Raw genomic sequence first — 18,071 nt, 5'->3', positions numbered from 1 at the left:
ATGGTTAGCATGTGTGGGTATGTGTGCACAGAGAGAGAGAGCGCAGTAGTTGAGGTTAAGCTAATAGCACAGGCAGAGGAGGAACTGGGAACCCTTGGCTTATAAAGGATACTTGTTTCCCCGCCGCACTGAAAACCAGATGTTGATAAAAAAGACGTGAGGAGGAGGGGTTGGAGAGAGGGCAGATGGACAAGAAATTACCCTTTTCTCTGGCCAAAACATCTTAAAACAGCTGCAGAAAATATTCAAACCATACAGGGGAAGATGGATTTATGTTGTCCTCTTTTCATAAATGTTCATTTCTCCATGAGAGTTTCTCATCTGTAATGCGTCTGCTGTCAGCGTTAACGAGAAGACAAAATCTGGAGCTACTTAACTATCGTGCAGAAAAGACAAACGTGGGGATGAGAAACCCGCGGAGAGAGGCACCATCAAGTGAAATCCTGACATGATAAAACACAATGAGCATCGAGGTACGTCTCAGGACACACACACACACACACACACGTAGAGACATAATTCTTGTAAAACCAGAGCTACTGAGAAACGCTGAGCCGAGGAAAACCATGTCCATATGGTGGGAGTTCAGGAGGGAGAAGGAACAGATGCTTTGATTAAAGGGCTGTCAGATGCAAATCCATAAGAGCAGCTGGGGTCATGAAGGTGTATCAGGTGACACCGCGGATTCTGAAGCAGCGAGATATAACGATAGATGTTTCTCCAAGTTGAACCGGCGTGATCCACGCACGCATTCACACGCAGACTCGGCAGCTGAGAGGCGGCTCTAGAAAGCTCTGATCTTCTCATGGATACGGAGCTTCACACCTCATCGCTTGTCCTGGTGACGGCAACACTTTCTGGTTTTCAGACAGAAAAGTCTTGTTGTACCCAAAAAATGTTTTATTGTTCCTAATTGTGAAAATCGTAGTTTTATTTATTGTTTTTAGTGCATTGTTTGTTGAATCATTAAATGTATCATTTATTGAGTCATTTATTGTATCATTTATTTTACGTTTTATTGTATTGTTACGTGTATTGTTAAATGCATTGTTTATCATGTCATTCATCGTAATGTTTATTGTATCATTTATCATATAGTATATTTAATTGTTTATTGTATTGTTAATTGCATCATTCATCTTATCGTTTATTGAATTGTTTAATGTATTGTTTATTGTATCGTTTATCTTATTTTCGATCAAATAGTTTAATGTATCGTTTATTTTATTGTTTATCGTATCATTTATCGTATTGTATATTTCATTGTTTATTGTATTGTTGATCTTATTTTCAATCAAATAGTTTAATGTATCGTTTATTTTGTTTATCGTATCATTTATCATATAGTATATTTAATTGTTTATTGTATTGTTAATTGCATCATTCATCTTATCGTTTATTGAATTGTTTAATGTATTGTTTATTGTATCGTTTATCTTATTTTCGATCAAATAGTTTAATGTATCGTTTATTTTATTGTTTATCGTATCATTTCTCGTATTGTATATTTCATTGTTTATTGTATTGTTGATCTTATTTTCAATCAAATAGTTTAATGTATCGTTTATTTTGTTTATCGTATCATTTATCATATAGTATATTTCATTGTTTAATGTATCGTTTATCTCATTTTCGATCAAATTATTTAATGTATCGTTTTTTTATTGTTTATCGTATCATTTATCATATAGTATATTTCATTGTTTAATGTATCGTTTATCTTATTTTCGATCAAATTATTTAATGTATCGTTTATTTTATTGTTTATCGTATCATTTATCAGATTGTAAATTTCATTGTTTATTGTATTGTTTATTGTATTGTTGAATGTATAGTTAATCATATTTTCAATCAAATAGTTTAATGTATCGTTTATTGTGTTGTTTATTGTATCGTTTATCATATTGTATATTTCAGTGTTTATTGTATTGTTTATTGCATTGTTTATCTTATCATTTATCGAATAGTTTAATGTATTGTTTATTGTGTCATTTATCTTTTCGATGAAATTGTTTAATGTATTGTTTATTTTATTGTTAATCGTATCGTTTATCATATTGTATATTTTATTGTTTATTGTATTTTTATTGTATTGTTTAATGTATGTTAATCAGATTGTTTATTGTATTATTTCCATTGGTTTTCTGTCCGTCTCCAACACACAGAGTAGCAACGTTTTTACCGTTTTATGCTGACAGTTTTGGCTACTCCGGTCGCCTTCGTCAGAGCTTTGGTGACGTCGTTTATCTGCAGGCAGTAGAGGACGATGTCGCCCTCTATTATCATCTTTTTATTGTAACATTTACCGTTGATATCACTGATTATGATATCCTTCATCATATCGCTATCAAATAGTAAAATAAATACACCACAATTTTTTTGTGAGGAATTTATGCATCTTTACGGATACAGAAATTCCTTCAAATATAAAAATTGGCGTATTTTAGCTGCCATTGAGGAGCAAACTGAATATGAGTGAACAAATACTTAGCAGGGTGGCTAGCTTCAGCAGAGCTGTTGCTAGATGAGTGTGGAGTCCACGCGGAGACAGGACGCACTACAAGTTCAACAAAATAACTCTGTTACTTGGCCCCAATTTGAGAAAATACAGCCGCTCTTTTCATATCTTTATTTAACCCTCACAGTCCCTTTCCCCCCCCCCCCCCGTCCCACATTCTCCCTCTTTATCCTTGAGCCAATTTCCAAAATGGCCCTTTCTGGAGACAATTGACACTCTACGTTTATCGTTGGTGGCACCTGCTGTTGGTTTGACAACAAGACAATCAGACGGCGCGAGCGACCGTCGTCCCATTGTCCCGGCTCCCTGTTTGTCTGTGACACTAGTGACAACAGCTGGAAGCTCTCTCTTCCGACAACACCCATCATGCAAGTCAAATCCGGCACAAAAGAAAAGGGCCTCATTATTTAGCTATAGTGGTGTGATTTTAACCAGCAAGAAGAGGAAACAATGATGTAAGTGCGTCTACTGGAGGAGGAGAAAAGGCTGACTGGAAACAGTCGGACGATCTGCGGCTACTGACTGGATCCCAACATTTTTATTAGAGAAACATCCTGTAAGCTCTGATGTGTGGCTGCTCAAGTGTAGGCGCAGATTCTGCTGCAGACGTGCTCAAAATGGGAACAAAAGCATCTCTTAACACTCTTTTTATTTGAACCCAGCCTTTCACGTCCCTCCCATCTTCTTCTTCTTCTCTCTCGATGTAACTGACTGAATGCGTCAATACTTTGAGGGAAAAGACAGAACGTCCACTGTCTGCATCTATTGATCCAAACTCCTCTCTTTCTCTTGCTCCCATATGTCTGCCGATCTTAATTACACTTCTTTTTTTGACCGGGTGTGTGCCCTTTTCTCTGGATGCACCATTCATCCAGATCTATAGATCAAAATTAATGAGAGGGGGAAAAAATCAGATATTGGAGACAATAAGATGGAACAGGAAGGGAAAATGATTGTTTTTACGTGTTGAAGGAGGACAATGTTCAAAAATGTGGTATTTTTAATCGAAGGAAAAATTAGGAATGAAGCTGTTATTGTGTTTATTGTAGTGTTCATTATGTCGATTATCGTATACTTTATCACATAGTTTATCATGTCATTATCGTATTGTTTATCGTGTCATTTATCATATTGTTGATCTGTTATTTATCATGTTGTTTATCGTGTCGTTTATATTATTGTTTATTGTGTCATTTATCGTATTGTTAATCATGTCATTTATCGTGTCACTAATCGTATTGCTTATCGTTTCATTTATCATATTGTTGATCTGTCATTTATCGTATTGTTTATCGTGTCATTTATTGTATTGTTAATTGTGTCATTTATCGTGTCACTTATCGTATTGCTTATCGTTTCATTTATCATATTGTTGATCTGTTATTTATCGTATTGTTTATCGTGTCGTTTATATTATTGTTTATCGTGTCATTTATCATGTTGTTTATTGTGTCACTTATCGTATTGTTAATCATGTCATTTATCATATTGTTTATCGTGTCATTTATTGTATTGCTTATCGTTTCATTTATCATCTTGTTGATCTGTTATTTAGCGTATTGTTGATCGTGTCATTTATCGTATTGTTGATCGTGTCATTTATCGTGTCACTTATCGTATTGTTGATCGTGTCATTTATTGTATTGTTTATCGTGTCATTTATTGTATTGTTTATCGTGTCATTTATCATATTTATTGTGTCATTTATCGTATTTATTGTGTCATTTGTCATATTATTTATTTAATTGTTATTGTATTGTTAAACATTTAGTTAATTGAATATTTCATCATATTGTTTATCGTGTCATTTATCATGTTGTTTATTGTGTCACTTATCGTATTGTTAATCATGTCATTTATCATATTGTTGATCGTGTCATTTATCGTGTCACTTATCGTATTGTTGATCGTGTCATTTATTGTATTGTTTATCGTGTCATTTATCATATTTATTGTGTCATTTATCGTATTTATTGTGTCATTTATCGTATTGTTTATCATGTAATTTATCGTTTTTATTGTGTCATTTATCGCACTGATAGCACTAATGTTGTCGTTAATCATATTGTTTATTGTATCGCTTATTGTATTGTTAATCGTGTCATTTATCGTGTCACTTATCGTATTGCTTATCGTTTCATTTATCATATTGTTGATCTGTTATTTATCGTATTGTTGATCGTGTCATTTATCGTATTGTTGATCGTGTCATTTCATATTTATTGTGTCATTTATCGTATTTATTGTGTCATTTATCATATTATTTATTTAATTGTTATTGTATTGTTAAACATTTAGTTAATTGAATATTTCATCGTATTGTTTATCGTATTATTTTTCAAATCACTGTTCGACTTGCCCTTATTCATTGTTCATTTCATTCATTCATTTCATTTTTATTTCAAGCCAGTACTGTGCATTGTTTATTGTATTCTTTATAGTTTAGTCTATCGTTATTGTTAAAGAACGTCAATTTTGAACAATGTGGTGTTTTTAATCAAAGCGACAATTAGGAATGAAGCTGCTAGCATGATTGAATTTCTTGTTGTTACCGTTTTTAAATGATTTTACCGTTAAAACTAAATGCATCTACATCTGCTCTCTGCCTCATCGCTAATGCAAAGTGTGCTAATTTTTTGGCGTGAAGTGGTCGTTGAAATTAGGTGTTTTATTCACAAATTGGGTGTCAAATCCAATTCTCTGAATTATCCTTCATAAAACCCCTAAAGCACGAGGCTGTTTGGTTTAACAAGACCAACCACCTCATTATCCGCACATCAACTGCCTTTCATAATAAGAGCCCAGGTGCAAAAACTTCAGTTTTCAGTGTAAAAACCAAAAAATAAATAAACCATTTGTAACATTTGAAGGTCGTAGTTTCATCCTGCCCAAACAGACTATAATATTCCTAAATTATGTGGGCAAAAATGAAACCATGAAGGGCTTGATGTTATGATGAAAGACTGAGAACATGTTTCCATCTGGACCGTTTTAGATGTGACACATCGTGAGTCTTGTAGCTTCAGGTGAGCCCAAATTCAGTAGAATCCTTGTCCCATCTGACCTCGTCTCCCCGCTAATAACGGATAAACATTAGTTTAGCACCATCTTTGGGTCCTGCTGACTACTCAGACACCGTTGTTGGTTACCGTTGGTACAGCATCATGTCTGGGGTCCGTCACATCAACACCAGCAAATGAAAAAGCTTCAATGATGAGGTTTTATAGAGCTTTAGCTTGTCCGTTCTTCAGCAACAGTCCCCCCGTGAACAACGGCTCCTGATCGCACCGTTTCTCAGCTCACCCCTCCTACCAATCAAACTTGTCTGTTTGTCCTTGGCAACCATGCGAGCGTTCCCACCTTTCTGACCCCTAAAGCCTCTGCCGGATCTTTAAACAAAGTCCATTAGAGACGACAGGAGCCCGGTTTCCAACACAGTCGTCTTCTTTTTAAATCCAAAACGTGCAAACACAAGCGGGCACCCTGTCCTCTGCTGTGCCACCCCTGAATTCCTCAGCCTCCTCCTGCAGCTTATCTCTAAACGCGCGTCTGATGACAGGTGAGTATCGAGGAGTCGAGAGATAACGGTGTAACATCTTTACTCGGACGCGTTATCGCCGCTCCGAATCGCCATGAAGTGTCTATTCAACACCACCATCACCTCCAGCAGGGAACAACACACTGTGTATGTGTGTGTGATTTAAGTGCACATCAAGGTGTGTATACTTTACATTTCTTGAATACAAAAGGACACACACACACACACACACACACACACACACACACACACACAATCACATCCAGTGGCTTATCTTCGTGAATAAGAAAAGAAGCTTGTCAGGATGTCACATTGTATGGTGTTTGTGTGCAAATGTGTGTGTGTGTGTGTGTGTGTGTGTGTGTGTGTGTGTGTGTGTGTGTGTGTGTGTGAGAAAGGCAATGTGCATTAGGGCGATTACAATATCAGGCGACTCCAGATGGAGGCAGGAAAATAAACAGTGGATGAGAGCGAGGGAGCTCAGGGACGGACATCATGAGAGGGAGGCTAAGAGAGAGATTCTGTGTGTGTGTGTGTGTGTGTGTGTGTGTGTGTGTATTAGATGGTCTGCTTGTGAGTGATACAGTTAGAAAAAGTAAAGTTAATTAGCAAGTCAGTCCCAGTCTTTACTGGGAGGATTTTCTGAGTGCGAGAAAATTTGTGTGTGTGTGTGTGTGTGTGTGTGTGTGTGTGTGTGTCCCCATCAGTGAGTTGTTAGAAAGCACAGGTACCTTTATCTCTACACACCAGAATAAAAAACTACATTTCCCAGCTGTCTTTCTGTCCCACTCGAACGAAGGGTTGAGCTTAAAATAAAATAAAAATAAAAAAATTCAACATAAAACATATTTTTACTAATTTAAAACTTATTTTGACAAGTAGAAATAAAATTTAAAATTACATTAATTTGATAATGCTCAACTTTTAAAGCCTCATTTTCACTCATAAAAAATGTATTAGTGGTAATAAATGAAACACAACTGGCATCTGCAACTATTATAATTGTAGCGCCAGTGCCCTATTAAGAAATGCAGCTTGAGTTTATTTCTGATGATGTTTATTATGTTGTCTTGTTCCAAAATGTCCATGATCCATTTACAGCAGTTAAAGTGGGTTTCAGTGAATGCGTTACTTGCCCCAGTGACAGTCCGCAGAGTCCGTTACACACAATAAAAAACTGTTTGTCCCATCCAGCCACACCTGAGTCCAATCTGTGTTGGCTTAAGTAGGCTGGTGCTTCCACAAGCAATTAACCAATAACATGAGGCCAAGCCTCCTCTCAAGTGCACAAAAAGAAATGACACATATGGCTCCTACAATAATTTTAGTTTTTTAGGTTAGGATGATGGAAGTCTATATAAGCAAGCAGAACATTCAACCTCATCCTTTTTAGTTATTGCCATGACAACAATCTGACATTTACCACAACAATCTTGCCACAAACAAACAGACCGTAGGTAAAATGGCTGTTGATTTGATTTGATAAGTGATGCTCCTACAGAAAGCTTGTCTGTCTGAAAAACGCTCCCTAAAGTTACTTTTTAGTAACTTTAAAAAAATGTCTGATAGTAAAACATAGTTGAAAATTAAAATATTTTCTATTACAGCTTTAAATAAATCTCTTCCGGCTCTTGGAGAGTACAGACGCTTTTTTCTCCTCTCCCTCCCTCCTCATCCCAAGGCTCTTTGTCCCGTCTTTGTGCGCGGCGCTTTCTGCATTTTTTCTGGAAACTGGAAATTATTAAAAAAAAAAATGGATCTGGTCAGTTGGTCTCTCAACGCGATTGACAACATTTTTTCAACGATGAGAACGGGAGAAGGGGCTCCCGGATGCCCCTCTGGGACAGAGCCAGCTGGGTACATCATGGACTCCTGGAAACAGTGGAACCTGATCTGCCTCTCTCAACTGTCTGTAGAGGATTCTGAAGACGTCTGGAAATTCGTCGTTTTGGTGTCGGGGTTCCTGCTGTTTGGCGTGAGCGGTTACCTGGCTTACCGGAAAATTAACGAGCTTTCGAGGAATATTGGCTCAATCCCGGAGCTCACGGATGGATTACACCGCGCTGTGAACGCACAAACTCATAATTGTCGAGATGAGTCGTAAGCTTGGAACTTTGGCTGAGATTCAGGCTCTGGGTCAGAGTGGATTCCATCAAGCAGCGAGTGGACAGATCAGCATGGATTGGGATTGATTAATTACGCCATTACTGGATCTAGAGGGGTTGAAGACCAACAGAACACTGAGGCAGAGAGGAAATTATCTTTGTCTGTACCCAAAACAATCCTTATGTGAATCTGGTGCCCTTGGAGCCTGTGAGGCTGAAGTGAAAACTCCCCCCTCAGAAGAAATGTGGAATGCTACCGTTGCTATGGAAACTCTTTCTCCCTATACCAGCCTGGGCGGGGCTGTGACCGGTGAAGGCCGTGGAACCGTATCTAGGAGTGACTGTGCTCTCTAACCCATTATCTCCCTCCTCTGTCCAAACGGAGGTGACGAGCGCTGCTCCATGCGGCTGTAGGCATTGAAGTGAGGAGAGTCCCAACCCTACCTCCCCACCTAGTGGACACTTATGTTGTGTAATGTCTGAAGTCTGTGTGCATTTCTGTCTGAGGCGTTTTTTACATAGTAAAGCTGCCCTCCCTGTGGAGGGTAACTCTGAAGTGCCTTTTTTTCCTCCACCTGACGCTATCCTCATATAAACCCTCTTGATCTATAACGGTAGCGCAACTCGGGTTGCGAATGACCACAGTCACCAATTCTTGTCATGTGTCTATGTGTGTATGTCTGATCTCAGAACTGTGTTTACTGAAACTCTAATTTCCCTCTGGGATTAATAAAGTATTTTTTTATTTGAATTTGAATTGAAATAAATCAAGCTATAAAAGGTTATAAATAGATAAAACGCTACTAAAGCCGTAGGGTACAAACCTAAATAACACAACACAGACAATCATCAATATGAAAACAAAGCTCCAACTTGTTTGAAAAATTGAAGAAAATTTTTTTCTTCTGAATACAAAAACTGGGCTAAAATTTTCAATAAAGTTTTGTAAAGTAAAACACCAAGAAAACAAGTTAGAATAGCTCCAGTAAAGTAACCCTAACCCCTATTTCCTACATTAGCAGCTGAAAGAAAACCAACGGGGAAATGTGCGGATTGGAGACACCCGACGGATCTACGTCCCACTGAAAGTTAGCATTCACGGACTCACCGATCTTGACTCAAGATAGCATAGCACATTTTGACAAGTAGAAGTTAGCCATTAGCATTAGCACTCCACCACACAGCAGAACTCCTTTGGGCTTGTGTTATTTGTGAGGAGCATATGGAGTCAGTGGTAGAGATGTGTTGCTGTTAGCCAATCAGAGGCAAGATGTCCAAATATCAGGAAATAAGCTCTAAGTCCTGCCATCTTTAGCTCACCGCTCTTCCGGCTAACGTCTACTTCCTGAAACAGGAGCGCCAGAGCTTTTTTTTTCCACAGAGATCACCTCACAAGGCATACATTTGTACTAGAGACCTCTGCAGATGTGTTGAAAAAAACAAGTGAACTTGGTCTTTAAACATACTTGAGTTAGTCTGAAAATATTCAGTTGTGTTGGAACAACTTCAAAAAATTGCATCCAAATTGTTGCCCAATTTTTTTCAAGTTTTGCCAGTAAAGTTTTTCTCAGAGTGTATTAGTGCCAAAATCTGCTGTGCTAGGGAGCCGATCAGTCGGACCTGTTGCTGAAAGCCTCGTTGACACCGGACCTTCTGGTCTCTTCTTCGCTCGCCCTTCGAGTCTCGTGTAAAAACGCCAATGAGGCAATAAAACCAGTTTGTAGTCGCCACAGTTACTCTGACATTAAATAAGATCCCGCAAAAGGCCAACACACACACACACACACACACACACACACACACACACACACACACACACACACACACACACACACACACACACCTGCATCTCCTTCCTTTTTGTTAATAACACCACTGGCTGCTCTTTCATGGGTGATGAAATTCAATAAGCAGTGAAAGGAACTGCCCTCTCACTGATAACCATCAATGGACGTATTGATCCACAACTGCATTGGTGTGTGTGTGTGTGTGTGTGTGTGTGTGCGCGCGCATGTGGGCATGAGCACACCATGATTCCATCTATAATTCACCCGGGGGACTTCGTAGCAGACAGGCTCTGAATAATCAGAACAGATCTATACATCTTGAAGGAGAGCATGGAACACTGGTTCTAGCTGACATTTGGCCTCTGAACGCAGCACTCCAGATCTATAACACACTTTAATGTAATTAGAAAGAATAACGACTGAACCTCTTCCTTATTCCACACACTGCCGTAGGAACACGACGTGTCACACAACAGCTGACACAGAAACACACACGGGCTTCCAGATGAACTGAGTCAACATCACTCATTCACCGTAAAACGAACCTGGACCGCGTCCAAACGTCTGCGTGTCATACTTAAAAGAAGCGCTTTGTAATTACATCACAGTGCTGGGGCTTCAGTGTGTGTGTGTGTGTCTTCTGGAAATAAGAGCATCTCATTGTTTGTTGCCGTGATCTGAAAGCTGTTTGGATTCCGAATGAAACCACTAGAAATCTATTAGCTGTGGTTAACATCAGAAAGCGCTAAAGGGTGGGAGGAGTAATCCCAGCAAAGTGTGTGTGGGTGAGTGTGTCATCTGCACAACAGATTGAGTGAGCGTGCAGGCAACACACACACACACACACACACACACACGCACACACACACACACACACACACAGTCTTTTCTCAGCATCACAAACTGCCAACTAGGGTTTGTTTTCATGATTCTCCGCCTGTATGTGTGTGAAAGCAAGAATAAAATGGCTGCCATCGTGTTTATTTATTTATCTTTTTTTTTCTTTTGCAAGGCCATCCATGTGTGTGAGCAGCGGTCTGATTCGTTTGACCCTACAGCCTCAGAGCTGGAGGAGGAGGAGGGATGGAGGGAGAACAGGTGTGAGGCAGGCTGGTGGCTGGGCAGATGGCCCCTGGACGTGCTGGCGGATGCTGTGGAGCCTGGACCAGCCTGCTCCTCACACACAGGGGAGACCTGCAACTGACTTTGCTTTAATGCTACTACTACTACTACTACTACTACTACTATTACTACTACTACTACTAATAATAATAATAATAATAATATTGCCACGCAAAGCCATAAAAACATTTCTGAAGAATTGCATTGAAGTTGCACAAATCTGCACCACTGTCATACGCTCAAATACAAATCTACAATGTTTTGTTAAGAGATATGAAGAAAACCAAAAAGTCATAATAAACCTGCTTCAGTGGTTCATCACCATGGCGACCACACACCTGCTCTATTAAGTCTCAGACAATTAGCTGCTGGACGTGAGCAAATCCCATCAAAGTCCCGTCAAATCCACATTTCAACCTTTTCTGTAAGCAAATGAAGCCAGAGGAACTTTGAGAGGATTTTAGAGAAAATGTTCATTCTTGCAGCAGCGAGAGACAAAAATACTAAAGTATCAGCGTTCTGGTGCAAAAATCCTGCGTTAGGAACATTAAGATGAGTTTATTTGTTAAATCCGAGCTCTGGAACTTGATCAGGGAAGGATTCCTTCAGATTTTCCTAATTTTTGTACATCCACTAGCAGAATGTTTTGATTGAACTGCACGTTTTGCACGGTTTCATAAATTTGCATGAAAAAACAAGTAAAACAACTAAAATAGGATTTATATGTGGCTGTATTAATACATATCGATACAATTTGCTATTTATAAGGGCTTGCTTTACTGAACGCCTGTGAAATCTCAGTGCGTAAAAGTGCCCAAAGCCCTGCGGTTCTCTGGGAGACCCTTTCCCTTTCCGCTTCAGATCCCGGCCGTGAGAACCAGCCTGAACAACAGCCTCCCACCCTAAAAGCCACATGTCAGCTCTTTTCCCAGCCGGGGCTAAATATTCCCATGCAGGACAAAAATACAGCGCAGAGCCTTTCATTTAAATTATCGGTTTTCTTTCATTTTTATGTCTAAGAAACCCTTTTTTTCCCCTGCGCTTTTTCTGGGTTATGGTGACAAAAGCCGCAGATGCGAAGTTCATGCGGAAGACGCGTCTGACAGGTTGCGTCAGCGCGCTGGAGAACAGCAAAGACAAATGGAGTTGTCTGGAAAGTTAAACCTTAATTTTTTACGCGTAAAACCAACAAAGGTGGACAAATGCGCTCGTTTTCCCGGTAATTCCGCGCAACACTTCCAACCTCTCCATATTTCTTTTGAGGAACTTTAAAGGAAACCATTTTTAGGACCGCGGCTGCCTGTTGCCCAGTAAACAGCCTCCGCACCTCCAGATGTTTTCTAGTTTGACATCAAACCAAAAACATTAGACACTTATGTTGTTGTCATCTTGGCACCCAAACGCGCATCAGGTCACACGGAACAAACATTCTAGTTCATGACGTTTTATGTATGCATTGAATCTTATTCTTTCCTGACCAAACTTCCAAAAAAATAATATTATAAAGGACGAGAAGTGAGTTCTTTTCACACATTTGGCTCATAAGTGTCACGCGCGCGCTCCAGCAGGGCGTTATGATAGAATCCAGCCTATAATAAAGAGAAAGAGCGCTCTTACACTGAAAGGAGGCTGAGATTCCCACCATGCGGCACGGCGGTGTGAGGAGGTTTAATGATTCCCAGTCCCGTTGACGCGCTTAAGAGGATCCGCCTGGTTCGGGAAAACTAACGGAGTCCAGCCAGCTCTCGGGGCTCCGGAGGTCCACTTCCAAAGGATCGGAGAAAAAGAGGATGGAAACTCCGACAAGAGGAGAATGAGGGGAGAAGCTCACTTATGGCTGAGGAGATTCAGGGTGGGAGAACCGGGAGGGAAGAAAAAAGGGAGGATGCTGTACCGCCTCTCCTTTTTCTGTCGTTTCACTTCCCTCTTCTGGAAAAATAAAGAATCCTTTACGCGTCACTTTCTGCTCCGGAGAAATGTTGCTTGTTTTCAAAGAATGGAAGGGAATAAATCACAGGCGCGCGCACATTCAGTCTGGAGGTTCTGGTGGATTCTGCTTCTCTGTTGGTGTGAGGAAGAGGAGTAGCAGCGCTCTGCCTCCAGTTGGCGGTGCGCAGCAGAGCCAGGTGGCGGGGGGCGGGGCTGAGGAGGAGGAGGAGGAAGAGGAGGCAGCATCTGTGCGTTCTGGAACAGGTTGGAAATGCAGGGTCAGGTCACGTCGAGGTGTTTTATTTTGTCCCTACCTGTAGCTCCTGGGGCCGTTTGTCAAGGTTTAATCCAGTTATAAGCATTTTTATTAAAGAGACAATATGTAGTTTTTACCAATAATTTCTGGAAACATCCATCAAAATGAGTTGTTGAAAACTGTTGGAGGCTTTGTAACATATAACCATAAAAATCAGGTCTAAAATACACGGGAGCGGGTCTAAGTCTCTGGGCAACGCCATATTAGATGCCATGTTTCCTTCAACGGGAGCCCGTGAGGACAAAATTCATTTACTGATTTGTAACAAATTTTTACAAATTTAACTCTTCACTTGTTGTCAGTGATGAAAGGGAGTCTGATGTGCTTGTGTTTTTTGCTAAAGTTTGCACTCCCCGGGACTTTTTGACCCTAATGGGCATCCGTTGGTAAGGTCTTACTCCAACACAAAAACGCTGCTTGCTTGCAATGATTTAGGTTTCTACTGCCCCCTATCGACAGGAAAATACACACTGTCACTTTAAATTAATAAATGCTTAAATAGGGTTTTAATTCAAAATATCATCACAGAAATTCTTAACACGTCTTACGTCAATGTTCCGCATTTTTTTAATCAAGCGGGAAAATGGCTTCCCAAGCCAATCTGATCCTATGTGAAATAACTTAAACTAAAAGATCTCAAAAAGCAACACATCCAAATAACCCAGGACGTTTAAAGCTCTGCAGGGGCTCACTCGGTTAAGGTCAGAGGTCATGATTATACTAGTAGATGATAAGAACATTAAGACTCGTCAAACAGTTACTAAAATACATCCTGGTGATTCCCAAGAGAAAACGTTTCATGGACCGACTAACTGGAAAGTGTGAGTCTTAAGGGCTCGACACACGGGAGGCGACAAACGACTGCAATCAGTGAAATTCGTCGCTGTCGCTTTTATTACCTGACACACGGGAGGCGACCCGCGGCAGCGGCCAGCGGCAAAGCCGTCTACGCGTTCTGTTCCGTGGCGAAATCGAAATTTCCGTTGTTTTGATTGGCTGTGTCAGGTTGGAGGGAATTAAAGTTATTTAAGCGGTTCAGAGTAAAATAAAAATGGTAGATATGATGTTTCACAAGGTGCTGCTAGAGTTATGTGAAATCTTACTTCTGATTTTACTATGAAAAACATAATAATAATCAACTTCTCCTCCATGTTTGCTCGGAGATGTACGGAGCATCCTGTCCGCTCATTGGTCAGTGAATGAAACCTCCGGTGATTGGTCCTCGCCCGAGCGACAGCGATAAAAAGTTTCTGGGATCGCGTCACTGGGTCGCCTGTGCACGACACGTGCGCGAGCGCAAAATTTCACACGCACGTTTTTCACGTTTTGCTTGGTAGGAGGGAGACCCGCGATTATCGCTTTGTCGCGCATGTCTCATTGAAAATGAATGGAGGAGAGGCGATGTTACCTCCCGTGTGTCGAGCCCATGAGAGTAAAACCCGGTGGCCTGCTCGGATGCTGTCAACACCTTAGACGGGTCTTTTATTGTGGAAAGCCCTACATTTCCCATTTTTTTAACTATAAGAATTCAGGAAATTTGTGTTGGGGTCGTTACAAGGACAGCACTCTGGCTTGGTCCTCTCAGCTGATGTGTCTTCATACAAATGCAGCCCTTTCAGAACTTTGCTAAGACATCAGAAAACCGCGACTGCTTTCACAGTGAGTGATGTCACTGCTCAGCGCGAAAAGGTGACTGCAGACATTCGTAACATTAAAAGTAGGGTTGCTCAATATTGGCTTTTTTACCAATATCTGATAAGCCGATGTTGTCTGACTTCAAATGTCTGACACCGATATCTGTGGTTTCCCTAAAATAGGAAAACTAAAACATTTAGGTAGCTAACATCACATATCTCCTATCGTGCTAGCTTAAACGTTAACATTTTTGTTTGTCACTGCACAAATTTCTACCTCACAAGTTGTACCAAACTAAAATTTCTCAAAAACTTCACCTCAGATCTGTCATACTTTTGAAGCTGAAGAGTTTGATATATAATTTGTGAAAGTTGTCATTAAAAGATTGAAAACCCACTACCCTAACCCTAGTCTGTCAAAGTACGTCGTAATTTAATCCATTCAGGGGGCCGGGAGTACGGCTGGGCGACGTCAAAACTGTGTTCAACAGCGCCACCCCACCCTAAAGGCAGAACACGCGCTGAAGTCCATAAGGCGGGCTCATCCTGCACAAGAGGACACGTTCTCTTCCGTGGAATTTCCACTGTTGGTGGAAGGACTTCATCAAACCCAAGCATCGTAAGCCTGGGGCGCACAGATGACAGCTGTGCCGCGCCACGTCATGCCCACGCCGTCATTTTAAAAAGAAGTCATCATAGTTACAGAGTGACTACATGGGGAGCGTAAGGTCGCGTCCCAGAAGCGGCGGTCCGTGCCGAGGCGCTGAAGACAGGCAGGCGCCATTTCTACTTCTAGCGCCCTAGCGCGGACGTTTGTGACATTGTGGAGTACTTTACAAAAGGCATTACGATGCGGAACGGCTTTACGGCACAATTTCCGCTTCCTGTTCCCAAGTCCCGCGTGATGTTGTGACTATCGTGCGACTCCTCAAGAAGCGCTCAGCGGCGCTTCCTATGTGACCGTTTGACTTCCCTAAACCACGTTGCTTATGCGGTGTGGCACTTCTGTCTTCTGTGTGCCCCAGGCTTTATTTTCTTCCTGATTAAATGTCTCTACCCATCATGCCCCTGCTCCAGCCAAGCCCCGTTGCCCCAGCAACCACAACCAGCTCACCATCAAACTCTTCCAAACCACCTGTCTCACATTAACTCCTCATCAGCTCCACATGCAACGCTCCCTTTAAAACAGCAGGACCAACACCAAGCTAGCGCCAGATTATTGAAAGCATTTGCCAGTAGATTCCCCAGCACTCGACCCTGTTCTGGACTTTTGGATTACCCCTTTGCCTATACCCTGCCTGGATTATCTCGTGCATCTGATTACCTGGATTCCTGACCTCAGACCTGGATCCTGGACTCTGCCTCTTGCCTGCCCCTTTTTGGAACTACTCTGATCTGATTCGTTTTCACTATAACTGGTGTAGGAGATAAAAAGTGCAGATGGATGCCAATTTTCTGGTCGCTTCCTCTTCTCCCATGGACTTGTTGGCACCTGTTCCTTAGAATGTCATCTCTGATTTGGGGGTGAAGGTACTCGGAGCTTATGTTAGAGGAGCAGGTTAACAGCATAGTGAAATCCTGCCTCTTCCAGTTAAGGAAACCGGCTCAAGTCAAGTCTGCGTTGGCGAAGAGTGACTTGGAAAGACTCGTTCATGCGTTAATCACCTTGAGAACTGACTATTGCGTTGGTCTACATATCGGGGTAAGTCGGGTTGTCTTTCTGGACTGCAGTTGTTCCAGGACGCAGCAGTGCGTTTGCTAACTAGCTCAGTGGCCTAGCGGTAGAGTCTCCGCCCTGGGACTGGGAGATCGGAGTTCAAATCCTGGTCGGGTCATACCAAAGACTACAAAAATGTGACCCTGCTTGATACTCAGCTTTGAGGGGTTGGATTGGGGGGCTAAACCACCAAATAGTTCCCGAGCATGCTGCTCACCGCTCCCCACAGGGATGGGTCAAATGTGGAGAAAAGTGTTCTCCACACCACACCAGTTTGTGTGACGACTGGGACTTTAATCTTTAACATGCACCCGCAGGTATGAGCATGTCACTCCAGTGCTGGCTTCACTGCGCTGGATCCCAGTTGTTTTAAGAAATGGCTTTAAGATCTTGGTGTTGGTGTATAAATCTATAAATGGGTCAGCACCTTCCTACCTTTCGGACATGCTTTTGCCTACACCAAAATGCGAAGCTGAGGTCAGCTGACCAGCAGCAGATGGTGGTTCCAAGGGCAAGGTTGAAGGTGAGGGGTCCATTGTTGTTGCTACGCTTAGACGATGGAACTAGCTACCTGTCAGCATCAGACAAGCCTCTTTACTTGTGGCTTTGAAGTCTCTTCTCAAGACACTTCTATTGGCCTGGTTGTTGTTATCCACTCCTGCTTGTTTCCAGCTGTGTTGTTTTTTATTTGTTAACATTTTAGTATTTTACCTTTACTGGTTTATTTGGTTTTATCTGTACAGCTCTTTGGTCAACAGGGTTGTGTATAAAGTTCTATAAAAATAAAGGTGGACTGGATAAAAATCATACTCATACATGGATATAAGTGTAAATGTTGAAGCTGTTCGACCCAGATCAGCTTAACAAGATGTTTTAAAACTATTTTAAAGGCCATTATTTGACTTTTCCATCAAAGAAAAGGAACTATTTTCCTCTACAAACAGGTTGGATGCATTTTTGATTTTCCAGTACGCATTTTAAAGCTAAACCAAGCCCAAAATGAGCTTTCTGCTGTTTAAATTGGGCAATTTAGGTCTGCAATTTGTTGTTAGAAAACAGAAAATGATTCTCCTGGTGCCGCATTTTGACACAAAACGCGCCGGTTCCACCACCACTTCCTAAATTGAAGTGTTTACAAAAATATTACCAGGAAAAGTACAGAACAGACACAAAATACTCAATAAATGTTGGAAGTTTAACAGAGGAGAAACAGCTGCTCAAGATTCAAGACATGAATGCAGCCGATAACTTGACTTTCCTGGTGTGTATCAGTGTGTAACCTACACACACACACTGAATTCCTCCATGTTTTCCTCTGCTTACCAACATGAAGAGGCTCAGGCGGTCTGGCCCGCGGTAACCTGAAGGCTAACGGTTTCCCCGGACCATCTGGAAGTCATCTCAC

The 18,071-nt window shown here is 41.2% G+C and overlaps 1 protein-coding gene across 3 annotated transcripts in view; it reads right to left on the bottom strand.

Annotated features, from left to right (window-relative positions):
• The window catches only part of runx1t1 (RUNX1 partner transcriptional co-repressor 1), a 196,113-nt gene that overhangs the window by 66,633 nt on the left and 111,409 nt on the right, over positions 1-18,071 (bottom strand). For 2 of the 3 annotated variants that reach the window (XM_054745204.2, XM_015973852.3), the window contains exon 1: positions 12,688-12,862. The exons of the other annotated variant lie outside the window; for it this stretch is intronic. In XM_054745204.2, coding sequence (XP_054601179.2) covers positions 12,688-12,715 — 28 coding nt within the window. In that variant the 5' untranslated portion in view covers positions 12,716-12,862. Of the gene's footprint in view, positions 1-12,687; positions 12,863-18,071 lie in introns of those variants that run through there. 3 annotated transcript variants of the gene reach the window in all.

Source organism: Nothobranchius furzeri, chromosome 19, assembly GCF_043380555.1.
Source record: "Nothobranchius furzeri strain GRZ-AD chromosome 19, NfurGRZ-RIMD1, whole genome shotgun sequence".
Classification (NCBI taxonomy): domain Eukaryota; kingdom Metazoa; phylum Chordata; class Actinopteri; order Cyprinodontiformes; family Nothobranchiidae; genus Nothobranchius; species Nothobranchius furzeri.
The sequence above is the reverse complement of the archived record's forward strand: the minus strand, read 5'-3'. Positions and strand labels throughout refer to the sequence as shown.